The following is a 14,432-nucleotide window of genomic DNA, read 5'->3' on the forward strand; positions in this document are numbered from 1 at the left end:
CAGACAGTTTGCTACGCCTAGTAGAGTATAAAATTACAAAAGAGAAGTATATAGAGATGAATTTTTGTTTTTATATCTTTAGTACAAATCTATAATTTTTATCCTATCATCATACAATTTGGCACGCGTATTCCTCGAGGCAAGAAAAAGGTCACGATTTTTTTCAAAATTTAATAAAGTTATATGTTAATTAAACAATGAAGCAAGTTTTGTTGATAAGCAATTAGAAAATTCAGAGGGGCACATTCATCTGTTAGCGACTTTGAAACAATTTAAATAGTTGTCTGGAACTTAAACAATATTCTAATTTGAATAAGTTCGTTGATGGCTTCAGTAAAACAAATCAGAGAAAAAATTAAATGACCTTGAAAATATTACATAAGGCCACGGGCAGTCGATCATTCTGTCATTCCTATTATAAAGAGTGAAAAAGATAAAACCTTGCATGTCCATCGTATTCAACTCTTCCAGTTTGAACTGGCGAAATCTCTACTAATAATAAAGATGAAAATGTGTATATATTGGCGCTCTACAGGCCAGACCGTTTGAACTACACTTACCAAACTTGTAACATATATATTTTGGAAGGTGTGAAAGTGCGTTTCGGAGTGATTTTTTGACAATTCTGATTAGAATTTTAATTAAAAATGAAGTGAATTTTCGTCCGCGATCATTTTCTAAAATATTATTGCTCAAAAATCAGTTTTACATCGTTTCGAAACTCAAAACTTTTCATTTTTACTTATACCAATTTAATAGTCGTGTGAATTTTTCCAACATTTTGGCAATTTTTTTAAAAATATTTTTTCCTAATTTCCGACAATGGGTTACATGACTTGTCCAGAAATTCAAATCGTCTTCATTATCATCAAATACTGAATCGCTGATTTTCTTCCATTGTTGAAAGTGAAAGAAGAGGGATTCTGTTTAATATCTCCGCAGTTTACAAGAAATATAAAGAGGTCAAAATACTGCGAAATTCAGAGGATAGACGAACCAGATATTAATGTTTTCAATAAAGCTACGGAACGGGTCTCCATTAGAAAAGTATCATGAAAATGGAAATTTAAAGAATGAATTATCTGAAATCAAGTATAATCAATAAGAAAGGGCGAACAAGCTGGTCGCCTGAGGCGATAGCAAAGAATAAAATTTCGTGTATTCGATCTGGACGCAAGCAGAATTCTAACTTTCAGTGATGCATCTTAATATTGCTTTCTTCTTCATCAGAAATCAACGGACCACGCAGCAATAAACTGGTTTCGCCATTTTAGCCATATGTAGCAAATTCGGGCAACCCGAACGGCAGCTCGAATGCTTATGTGGAGCATGATGAAGCGCATCTGCGAAATACGACGAGGCCGCATTGGAGGCTCACCTGACCTTGAAAGATGTTCAACACCATAGCGGCACACGCGGTGTCGGCGATCTTTCTCGGCACCATCGGATACTTTACCTACAGTTGTATCGGTTGCTTTTACTTAGCACTGACCGGGCTTGGTTTTTTCTTCTACATTGTTTATTTATTAGGTAATTATGTGGACAATGCTTTACCAAGATTTAGAGTTACAGCCACAAACAAAGCCGTTTTTATCACAGGTAAGATTTTTCTAAACACATTCCCATATTTAACCCATTATTTTGTATACATTACGGACGTGTTGAGTCATTTTATAACGGTGCATTCAACACAGCATTCAAAAACCTGATTATAAGAGTGTGTATAGGCAGAGAGATAATATGCAGAAAAAAAGGAGATAAGAAAGAATGCGTTGCCTCATTTCGATAACATCCAATTCCATCATTAGAATTCTTTTCACTGTTGATGTATCAATCGCATCATCTTCAGAATCTTCGTAAGATAAATGTCTAACACGTTTTCTTACGTCTCACTACCACTATCACTGTAATATTCTAAATTACTGTTACGCTTATCCAGATACGTATTCACAAGATAAATTATTTTATAATTATGTAGAAAGATAATAGGCTATAAAATTAAACTCTCTACTCAAACTGGATGAAAGCTAAACTCAGATTCTCGTGTTGAGCTATATTAACGTCCCGTTTTAAAGCAACATTAGAGCTATTTTAGGACGGACCTTATAATTTTGAACCGCGGTCAGATGACGAGGACGACATCTGAGCTGGCACTCCCCTGTCCAAGCTTCCACACCACACCAAGGGGATCAAACTCTCGTGACATATGCACGAGTCTGATTCGTCACTATGCTTTTTGGCTTCAATAATGCATCCCGAGTGTAACTCGTTATTCCAAGTCAACGGGTTGAACCAGCCGCGTTTGGCGATCAGCTGATTGCTAGGCATACTGTTGTGTTTACTTCCAGTTGAATCTCCAAAGCCTAATTGATTATAATTTTCTCGGCGAAATATTTTTAACCATCAAACTGTGATGGACATAAAATAATGTTATTTTAATAGCTTTGCACCTCTTCTGTTTACTATGTACAGGAACTTTCCTAATGAAATCAAATCCCTTGTCATCGTAATGCTATTAAAATGTAACTCTGGGGATAATCTGTCTTCCAAATGCACGTCATTTCATGCTATTGTTACAAGTGTAAACTGCGTAGATTTATATTGGATTATTTCATTTTCAAACAACAGAAAAAAAATCAAACGATTCAATATTTACTGAAGCATTGAAAAAGCTTCTTTCAATGTTAGTAATAAAAGTGAAATAAATCTATTGAAAAGCTAACAAAAAATAATATAAAAATGACCGAAAATTCAAGAATCATTTGCCCACCAACTAAACTGATATTATTAAAAAGGTATAAAAATGCTAAATTTTAAAATGATATAAAAATTGCTTTTGTACGAAAGTATTTTCTTGAATTATCATGGAAAAAATGGAAAAATCTAGATTCATTTTTAATTAATTAAAATTTCGAAAAAAAATCGCGAATGTTTGTGCTCTTTAAACTTCATCTGTGCTAAATTTAGTAGTTCGAGGTCAAACATTCTGTCCTATAAAGTATAAATGTTTTTTTTTATATGTGATAGAAAAAAAAACAACATTCGAAATGATGTTTTCTAAATATGTGCTTACTAGAACAAAAGAGTGGTCTGCTGAATCTGATGCTTAACAACTAAAAATTTCACTCAGAATGATTTTTTTTTATTGTTCTTTTACAATCTTACCAATAATAACTGTTCCTGCAGTTTTCATCATGTTAATTAAAAATTCCACGGAAAAACTGTTAAAATGGCAATCCTTTTTTTCCTTAAATCTACCATCACACTCCCATTTATAGAATTTTTGACTACTTTGTTAACATAATCCCGTTTTTTACCTCATTGTCCTGTTTTTTCAAAAATATCCTTTAGTTTGATCAAGTTTTTTTTTTAATTCGAACTCGAGATTTCGACCCATATCGATGTTTCGTTCCTCCCTGAGTTGGAAAACACAATTTAGGGGAATGACCGTCCATCTGACTGTCTGTTTGCCTGCCCATGACAATGATAACACAAAAATGCTTTCAGCTAGACGGATGAAATTTGGTACATGGTCTTAACACCAAATAGTACTGTGGATACTGTATATTACTGTAGATTTTTATCAAATTTCGAGCAAAATTCCTTCAGAGGAAATCAGTTTGTCCAGCTGTAAGAATATAATTTAACATGATAAGGAAGCTAGATGGATAAAATTTGGTAGGCAGAATTAACGCCTGTAGTGTAGACACCTATCAAATACTGCCTGAATCCAACAAGGTAATGACCGTCTGTCGGTCAGTATTTCCAGATACATGTAAACGCGAAAACTGAAAAAACGCAACGACTTAAATATTTCAAATTTGGAATGGATTTTATAGCTGAAAGTGCAGTTATGTGTCAAATGTTTGTTTCAATCGATTGAAGAAAATGCGTCAAAATGCAAATCCGATTTTCGGACATTATTGACCTCATATCAGCGACGAAACGTCAAAAAAAAAGTGCTTTTAATGGTTTCCTCTGCACCATATTTTTAAACTTTAAAATTTAATAGACACATAGATTTAATAGATATGTAACTCAAATTATGTTAAAAATCTTATTTTGTTATATTCATTGTACTAAGAATTTCGCTCATTTTCTCTATGTATCGTTATGCATCCAATTATATCTTATGAAAAAAGAGAGGTGTTTAAAAATGGGCGCACTTTAAAAAAATGTCACCATTGTTTGGTATTAAAAGCAAACTTTAATTGTAAATACAATAAAATTTCAAAAGAAATTACTGAAAGCATGCCTTGTATTGAAACTTATTCAATATAAAAAATAAGCCGAATTTTCATATCTTGATCATCAATATCGGAAAAAAAATCAAGATGAAATATTAATAGCAACAACAATTTGAATTTTCCTTCCATGATGAAATATATTGTTATAAAATATGCTTAAAATATTATAAAAATATATAGGCCAAAAATTAATATTCCTGAAAATATAATTTTTAAAATTTTAAGATGATTTAGAAATTATTTTTGTGTTGTAACATTTTTTGATGTTATCGTGAAAGACGACACAATTTTGCTTAAGGTAAGTGACTATGCTCGAGCTGGATTTTTTGGAAAACTCTCTAAAACAGTTGTATTCTCGAATTTCTGAAAAAAAAAACATTTATGAGACCAAAATATACTAATTAAGTGACCAAAAAGAATTTTTACAAATTGGGAAGAAAAAAAACAAAAAAACAAAACAAAAAAAAAAACAGCTTTCTTTATGGCAAAAAAAGAGCTGTAAATCAAAAATCTTCTAGTTTAGAGATATATCAAATGATTCGCTTCAAATTTTGCAAATAGCTTTAGAAATAGAGCTTCTTTCCTGAACTAAAAAATAAGCCGTCTTTCTATCCATAATTTAAATATTGATGGTCTAAATGATAAATAATATGAAATTTAATTTTTTTTCGAATGGTGAAGCATTCATATTTCTTAATCTTTTGATTGCTTATTTCTCTAATTCAGGAACTGCAGAACATATTGAGAAATTACTACACCAAGTTTGAAAAAAATATGCGCTATATTTTAGCTATGAGATGCTCTTAGAGACGTTCAATAGCATTAAAAAATGTATAAATGCAAACATAAAAATCAATGCAACTTCTCAAAAAAAAATGGACTTAGAGAAATGCAACTTCTAAAAAATGTTCGATTTAATATTCTTATTGTTCAAACAATAAGAATATTAAATAGAACAGTTTTCATATTTGCACAAAAAAAATCGATTTTTAACATAGTCATCTACCTTAATTTTTAAGCTAATATAGTGCATATTTCTATTCTCCAAAGTATATAACTGAGAAGTTTGGTCTGTAGACGGTTACAAAATTGCTGAAATCCCACAGGTTGTGATAAGGGCTTCGGAAGAATGCTGGCGAGGAGACTGGACAGCATGGGGTACAAAGTGTTTGCCGGATGCCTGGACCCGGACGGAGAAGAGGCGAAGAAGCTGAAGGACACCATCTCCAGTCACCTGGAGGTCATCCCTCTGGATGTCACGAAGATTAGCAGCATCCAAAATGCCCTGAAGACTGTCGAAAATAAGCTTGGAAATTATGGTATGTTAAAAAAAGAAAATACTTATAAACTGTGATATTGTTTCGAATTTGTAATGTTGCGTCCTAGCGCGGTTAATGACATCGCAAGGAAGACAGTTTTACAGATAACTATGAGGCTAAATAGATAACGGATCCCTCCCCTCCCCCCACTCCCTTGGTTTGGCGACAGGAATTTTGGCAATAGGGAAATCAGGAGAAGAATTATAGTGATTCTTCGAGGAGTTTTTTGTGCCTTACCTTAGAAGCTAAAAAAAGCCGGCAGACTTAGAGGTGAGCGCAAATGAACAGTTCAACGAATTCTCTCTTTGGGTGTTTCGTGTTGTTTATTATTGTTTCACTGCTTGCGGTTTGCTGTTTTTTTTTTTTTTTTTGTTTTTTTTGCAAGTGCTGTTTTTGTGTATACTTTGGCTGAGTTTTGTTGCCTGTGTGTTCGTGTATTCGTATTGAACAAAGCGCCGCTATTTGTTGTTGAACCTGACCGACTGTTTTATTGTACACCCATAACATTAAATCCGTTGATTTTATGGAATTTTCCGTAACAATATATAATATAATCAGTGATAGACGTAAATAAAGTAAAACATTCTGTTATTCTTTTAGTTATAAATGTTGGCTGTATGAATCTTTCGTAATGCGACAACAATCTAATCTGTTGTCAAGTTCGTTCCACGCATTTTGAAATGTCACACTGTCAATAATGCTTAAGCAGTATTGACAATTATTATTATTAAGTTCATTGATTTGTACTTTGTTTGATATTTGAAATGTTCGCCAGAACATTTGGTAATGCGTGATGGTACACCAGCACATTTTGTTTGCATTCGTGAATTCTGACATGTTGCTTGCGAATGAAGTTTAACGGCCATCCATTCTACAATGCTCGTTAATGAATACTTCCTTGCTGCTTTTATTTTTCTAGAACGCATGAAAATTTTACATACGAGAAGGCTTCCTCTTCTCGACTACCTTATTCCTAATCCTCGCATTCATAGGGCCATTTTCTTCGCCAGCTTCATTGTCTTTTCGACATCTGTTTTTGCGATTTTCACCGAATAAACATCGCCTGCGACCCTATGCTTTCTTGGTCATTTTTCATCTCTTTAATGCTTACTATCATCTCATTCAATTTATCTTTTGAATTTGACAATACCCTCTGCAAGCACCGATGTTGCAGCGCTGTTTCCTGTTGCACATTTTAGTTTCTCTTGAATATCTCATCAAATTAAAGAGCATGATATTTCTTACATTTTCAAGCTTTTATTTTTCTTCGTTTTAATATTTATGCAGAAAAGGATTATAAACTACTTTTTCGTTTTCAGTCATTTATGACCCCCTGGATCATCAAATAAGCAAGTTACCTAACATTTAAGAATGAAAAATAACATTTAAGAATGTGCTTTCACTTAAAAGAAAATTCATAGTTCAAACATCGTTTGCTATTTATTATCATTTTTTGCAGTTTCCAACAATTTTAGGGCTCCCTATATTTTTACGATTTTCACATACTAAACGTCGTTTGGGACCCTGCGTTGTATGGTGATTCTAAATCCTCTTGGTGCCTTATGGCCTCATATGATTTTTAAACTGTAAATGTAAATCTGTATTCAGTTTAGACGAAATCTGTTAAAACATTCGTCTGCTTTCTATTTGTCATTTTTATGATTCTAACATGCAACGAACTAAATAAATAAAATTCCGTGCTCGTTCTAGGCACACACATTTAAGTGTATTTTTTTATATAAATATTGTAGATAGATTTTTATAAATATTGTCACTCAGCACTAAAGAGTTGTTGCTCTAGACAGAGAATTAATTCTTCGTGGGAGCACCTCACTTTATATAGTCTCTCGACATGGAGTGACATCACGTGGAATTTTCTTGAAGCATTTTCTGATCACGGCTTCTAATAGAAAGAGGTCCTTTTTTTTTCTAAAACTGACTCGAAGTGGTCTCCAAAGTCCTGGATCATTGAATCACCCATTAGAAATACCTTCAAATCTCTTTTTCAAACTATAATACTAATATGGTAGAGAAACGATATTGTATCAATATTTAACATTAAAAAAATGAAATATGTTATGAATAAAGTTTAGTTGTCATTGAGCTTTTTTTTTCCCCCCAGAATTCTGGGCCGTCGTGAATAATGCCGGTGTCATTGAGCGCGGAGAGCTGGAGTGGACACCTTTAGAGTTGTATCGGCAGCAGTTCGAAGTGAACACTTTCGGAGTGGTCAGTGTCACCCAGGCTTTTCTGCCTCTTCTGCGGAAATTCAAAGGAAGAGTCGTCACTATGGTCAGCGTTGGTGGTAAGTGAGGTTATTGTTTTTTAAATAAGGTGGCGAAAATGCGAAAAAATGACTGTTCTAAATAAAATTTATTAATTTGTGAAAAATTGATAAAAGTTAACAATGATGAAGATTTAAAATAAATGTTTTCTCTGAGGAGATTTGATAAAATAGTGATTAATATATAATAGGGTTTAATGAACAGTGCTTGACCCTTTCATTGCTAATTCGGCCCAACCCGGCCGTACAAGTTCTATACTAACGGGCCGGTTTCAGTTTCAAACGAGTGGTGTAGGATGTAAAGCAAATCATCAATGCTTTAGATCCTGCATTTTTCGTTTGAAAAAGAAACCGCCCGTTAGTATAGAACTTTCACGGCCGATTTGGGCCGGATTAGTTATGAAAAGGTTAATGGAACTTATATTAGACAAGTGATTGTCAATCGATTTTTTTTTTTTTCCATATTTCCTAGGGCACAGACATTACAGAGATAAATGATTATCGATTAATATTGGAAGAAACATAAGCAATGTAATAAAATAAATATTCCATATACGTCTTGTCTATTAATAATAAATGAAAATATGTGGCTGCGCATGTGTATATAGATGCTCTACAATCAGGCCATCTAACGTAGAGCTATCAAATTTTGGACAGATATACTTTGAAGAGTGAGAATATGAAGTGTAGGGCAATTCATTTTGAAATTTATAATGAGAATTTTAGTTAAAAAAAGAACTAAGGAAGATTTTGACGATATTTTACACTAAGATTCGAAAATATTATTGCATAGAAATACAATTTTAAATCGTTTTAAAATTTAAAAAAAAGATGTCTTTATAGTGATAGAAATTTAGTTGCACACATTTTTCCAGAATTTTGGTAGATATATTCAAATTTGGTGTATCTATTTAACACATTTCATCCATTTAGCTGAAAGCGTTTTTAAGTGATTGTGTTCATAGACAAACAAGTATAACAATAATAAAAAAAGGTTTCCGTAATCGGGGAAAACTGAAATGCAGAGATTCGACAAAATGAATTCGGTTTTTTTGACGATTACGATGAAGTTACACTGCGCGAAAGTAAGAAGAGGGATGAACCATACATATACGTTTCTGAAAGCACTATGACGTCATGGGGCTTCACTTCAGTAGGAATCCTCATGTAAACAATGAACTGTGCCATTGTAAAGCTATTAAAATAACATTGCTTCATTGTTTGCCCAGATTTGATGCAGGATTTGAGTGAAATGAAATGCCATCCATATTCCCTCAAAGTCGACTAGTGTAATAGTAAATGTAAATTCAATCCATAGCTAGAAGCTATGTAAATTTTTTGATCTGGAAATTCGAATCTATTATTTTATGTCTGTTTTTAACCTAGCTCAGTAAAATTGTGTGCACTTACATAACGTTTCCAATCAGTCTATGGACAATGGATATGAAATGTTTTAAATCGCAGAAATACATGATATGATTACTTTTGAATCAAGGTCACGAAGTTTTCGAATATTATCTCAGTTCTTTTCGACCCAAAACTTAAGATTCCAAATTCAGATTAAATAATGGTTCAATATTTTTAATTTACCTCTAGTTATGATTATTCATTTGAATCATTTTTTTAGCTCTTCTCTATTTTTACCCCTTTTTACTTTATCGTATAGAAAGAATAGAAAAATGATTCCTATTGTCAAAAAATGTGAACTCGAGAATGATCATAAACCATCTCGTTTTAGATCTCCCTGAGTTCGGAAAACATATTTTTAGAAAATGTCTGTCTGTCCGCCCGTTTGTCTGTCTTTGACAAAGATAAATCAAAAACGATTTGAGCTAGATGAATGACATTTGGTATACGGTCTTTACTTCAAATGTGTTCGTTTCTGTCCAATTTGAGCAAAACCCATTCAGAGAAAGTATGTTTGTCCGGCTGTTCGAATATAAATGAGCACGACAACTACAAAACGAGAAAAGGCTGGAGGAATAAAATTCTCCAAACATATTCATCGTCTATAGTGTAGACACCTGTCAAAGTTTGAGCTGAATCCGACAAGGAATGGACCGTCTGTCGGTCTGCACTTTCAGAAGCATACAAACTCGATCACTCAAAAACGCAATGAACTGAAATACATCAAATGTGTTATGTGATTTTTGTGATGACAACGGTAGTTCTATGTTAAATTTTTGTTTCAATGGGTTGCGAAAAATGCATCTAAAACACACATTTGATAATCGGATACTATGAACCGCATGCCAGTGATTCATCACCAAAAAACGTGCGAAAGTTCACGCAATAGATTCAATAGAATTACTAAATGTACGTCGAAAGTGAATATTTCATGTCTATCTTACCTCAACGTCGTGAAAAGCATTCTCTGGGATAAGACTTTTAGTAGGGAAGGTTTGGAGGAGAGAACTACCTCTGGTTTAGAGAAAATTATACCACAGTACAATGCTAAAAGGTTGGAACATTAAAACATCCTTGATTCAAAATAGAATGTAGGATGTTTTAAATGCATGAAAAGCTTTAATATTTTTTTTTCGTGATCTTACTCCTTTCTCACAAATTTATCGTGTTTGTCAACCTTGTCTGATTTCCGTTTCTCTTTTTTCAGGTCGTCACACTTTCTCCGGGTTCGTGCCTTACTGCATGAGCAAGCATGCAGTGACATCCTTCTGCGACGGCCTGAGACTGGAGATGAAGAAGTTTGGCGTCAAAGTGGTCACAGTGGAGCCCTTCTCTTATCAGTGAGTCTCCTCTCATCCATTCAATAAGAAGAAATGGTAGAATTCATTCTTTTTCATTTTTAAAATCATTTGTAAAACAGAGCAGAATACTACAGGATGATTTGAAATTCATGATACAAACTGGAAGGGGATAGTGAGAACTAGGATACTAATAATATTCTCGCAGGAAACCCAGGCCGCAATCCATTTTTTGAGTCATAAAAACAGGATGTCTCGGTTCAACTGAAACAAGATGTTCCAATTTCTACACTAGTGAAGACATTTTAATAAAATTTTCAACAGTGTACATTTATTTAAAACAATCACGTCTCTGTGTCTGTATGGGAGCAAGTGACTCGAGCGGCCAAACACAGAAAATGACATAAAATGAAAGAGAAATGGAGTTATTGTTTGATCTCGTTGCTGGTAGAGTGTTTAGATTGTGATGAATTGGCCGTGGTGGGTCAGTCAGTCCCTTTTCCACCCCGATCTTCCGATTGATAGTGCATCAGTTACTTTTTCTGGGGACATGGGAGGAGTCTTGTTTATGAAATTTCAGTTGAGTCTGCCGAAGATCTCGTTGCTTGCATATCAGTAGCTGCTGCACGTGTGCGTAAAATACCTGGCATTTTTGGTTGTGTACGCGATTTGGGTCATACATTTCTGCATAACAAATGACTGTTTTCAATAAATGCATCACTGTTGAAATTTTCTTTAAAATATTTTCACTAGTACAGAAATGAGAAGCCAAACATTTGTTTCAGTGAAATTAAGATATCCTACATTTATGACTAAAAAAATGGATTGCGTATCTGGGTTTCCTATGCGAATATTATTTGTATTTTTATACTTCCAAGTTTGAACCATGAATTGGGAATCCCCCTGTGTGATATTGACATTCAATCCGTTTCCTGAAAATATTTTCAATAATATGATTTCTATTTCTGTTTACAATGAAGAGGAAGGCTATGCCAAATCGTTTGACTCTGAACGATGAAAGGGGTACAAATACACTTTTGAAAGTAAAAATGTGCAGCTTAAAGCAATTTTTTGGCATTTAAATTAATTAAAAACACAGGGAGATTTTAATATTTTACTTAAATAAATGCCGAAATGGATCATTTGATAAAAATAATTTTTCATCATTTTAAAATTTAAAATTTTTTCATTTGTTATATCTTATGAGACCAATTCAATGATCGCGCAGTTTTTTGTAATAAAAATTTTGACAATTTTAATTTTATTTGCCTAATTTTCATCTGTAATTTTTATTGTTGGCTTGAAATTCAAGTATTTACATGCACGATTTATCTAATATTGACATAGATGTTGTTTTTTTCCCTATTGTTGGAAGCTAATGGAGAAAGATTCTATATATTATCAGCTCAATTCACATGGCGAATGAAACAGCGAAGCTAGAATACCGCGAAAGACAACATGCAAATAGACTTCTGGCATAGTTATTCTTTCAATGCAATATTATGTCATGGGACTCGACTCCATTATGAATGTTCACGCACACAATAAATAGAATAATTGTCAGGCAGTTAAAATAACGAAATTTTATGTCTATCAAAATTGGATGGTTTAAAAATACTTTTATAAGGAAACCACGAACAAGTTATGCATAAGAGGTTTAAAGGAAATTAAACTTTACCAATATTCCTGGCGAACCCATTTGTCGTCAAGGGAGACTGGTGCGTCATGAGAAAGTAGAGATCTGAATGAAACATTTAAATAACTTTTTATTGAGTATACGAAACATGCAAAGAGAATATACCGCAATCCTCAACAAATTAAAAACAATTTTAAATTATATCTGTCTGTAAGAAAGATAACTTAAAAACACTTTCAGCTAGACAGATGGAATTCGACATGTATTGTCTTTACAAAACATTTTTGAATGTCTATTTAATTTTGATCAAAATCCCTTCAGTCAAGAATCGAATAAAAAAATCTATTATAATCGATTGAATATATCGATATTGACTAATATGAAACAAAATTATTTACGAAGTGTTGCGAATGTCTTTATGATTCCTGTCTCGCTAATATTGGTTAATTAATTATTTATTTTACAGAACTGACATGACGGAAATGAAAACTGTTCTGAAAAGCATCGAGAATACTTGGGAAAAATGCTCCACCCAGCTGAAGAACGATGTCTACGATGCAGATTACATGAAAGCTTTTAGCGACTGCGTTCGCAAATTCAACGAATCCACGGCTCTGCCGCACATAGAGCGAGTCATCGATCTGCTCGTCGAAGCTGTGTGTGCGATCAGTCCTCACTACTCCTACGTTCCCGGGAACACGGAGAGTCTGCTGAATCTGTGGTTGTCGAAGAGGGCGCCCAAGACCCTCGTGGACTATTTCGTGAGAAAAAAGGTGACTTTCGATTGCGATTTGGAGGAGCATTTAAAAGAAAAGGAAATCAAAAAGAAGAATTCATAGATAAGAGTTTATATCATCAGCAATATTTATGTATAAAAAACGTTTTAAGAAAGCATTAACAATACCTTTTCAGTTCAAGTCTTATGAAAGAAGGTGCTTGCATGTATCTGTAATGCTTAGAGAAATCGATCACTCTTACAAACAAGGAATTTGGTGCACAAATAGTTGTAACTAGCCGCCATGGGCGACCCGTTTGTTCGCCCAAACGATTAACTTTTTAAGCTATTAAATGATTAATATGGTCAGTGCTTTATGTGATGCGACTTGAAAGGAAGATATGAACATAAGTTTTCACAGGCAAGTCATAATGATTATTTATACGGTGGCTGTTGTGCTTACTTTTGAGCTCGATTAAACTTACTATCTGAAGCCAATTTCTTGATTTCTTTTATATCTGGTGGCACAACCAACCATATCCATGACATTTCTAATAATATTTGAGATCATTTAATGAAGCGATACATTTAATGCCGTTGTAAAAAACATTCAATGAAGCAGTCTGAAAAACGAATGTTATTTTTATTGTTGCCATTCGACAATCTATACTTATATAAAGCTCAATATGTGTGTGTGTGTGTGTGTGTGTGTGTGTGTGTGTGTGTGTGTGTGTGTGTGTGTGTGTGTGTGTGTGTGTGTGTGTGTGTGTGTGTGTGTGTGTGTGTGTGTGTGTGTGTGTGTGTGTGTGTGTGTGTGTGTGTGTGTGTGTGTGTGTGTGTGTGTGTGTGTGTGTGTGTGTGTGTGTTGGCGCTCTGGCACATACTTACCTTGGAGGTCGGGAATGCAACTAACTTTCCCGCCAAAAAATCTTTTCATTTCCCCACCGCCAAATGAGTAAGGCTTCAGTTTTTCCCACGCTAACGAGGATAGGCTTAACATATTTTATACCGATTATTTCAAACGATTCTGTTTATTTTCTTAGTGTTTGATACATTTAAAATTAAACCTTGTTAATGAATCGATCTTTGAGATTGAATACTTTAATTCAAAAGTACATTCATTCTGAAGTACTTTTGAATTAAAATAAAACATAATTAAATTAAAAATTTCTTATCTGCGTAGCCTTACCCCAACTGGCGTAGAAATTCCATGCATTTGCGTTACCATAATTGGCGTTAAAAATTCACGCATGCTCATTGTGTTCTGATTGTTGACAACTCTATTTTCAGCAGATTCGAACTTGGTTTTGAAGGCTTAACATGTTTCCGACCGATTATTTCAAACGATTCTGTTTCTTTTCTTAGAGTTTGTTGCATTTAAAACTAAACATTGTTAATTAATTGATCCGTTCATGATGAATCTGAGAAAATTTGGTAGAAAACTTATTGAGATATTACATAAATTAAGAAAGATATTCTTTAGTGTCCATAAGGTTTAAATACTCAGCGATTCTGTTTTCAGTACT

At 33.6% G+C, this 14,432-nt stretch overlaps 1 protein-coding gene across 1 annotated transcript; it reads left to right on the forward strand.

Moving 5' to 3' along the window:
- Positions 1-1,375: 1,375 nt before the first annotated feature.
- LOC129961593 (retinol dehydrogenase 7-like) lies at positions 1,376-13,616 on the forward strand. The gene is made up of 5 exons (XM_056075097.1): positions 1,376-1,599; positions 5,354-5,566; positions 7,689-7,871; positions 10,465-10,597; positions 12,658-13,616. The coding sequence occupies exons 1-5, from the start codon at positions 1,392-1,394 to the stop codon at positions 13,028-13,030; spliced, it is 1,110 nt and encodes a 369-aa protein (XP_055931072.1). The 5' UTR covers positions 1,376-1,391; the 3' UTR covers positions 13,031-13,616.
- The last annotated feature ends 816 nt before the right edge of the window (positions 13,617-14,432 follow it).

The sequence above is a fragment of the Argiope bruennichi genome, chromosome 2 (genome assembly GCF_947563725.1).
Source record: "Argiope bruennichi chromosome 2, qqArgBrue1.1, whole genome shotgun sequence".
NCBI classification, from domain to species: Eukaryota; Metazoa; Arthropoda; class Arachnida; order Araneae; family Araneidae; genus Argiope; species Argiope bruennichi.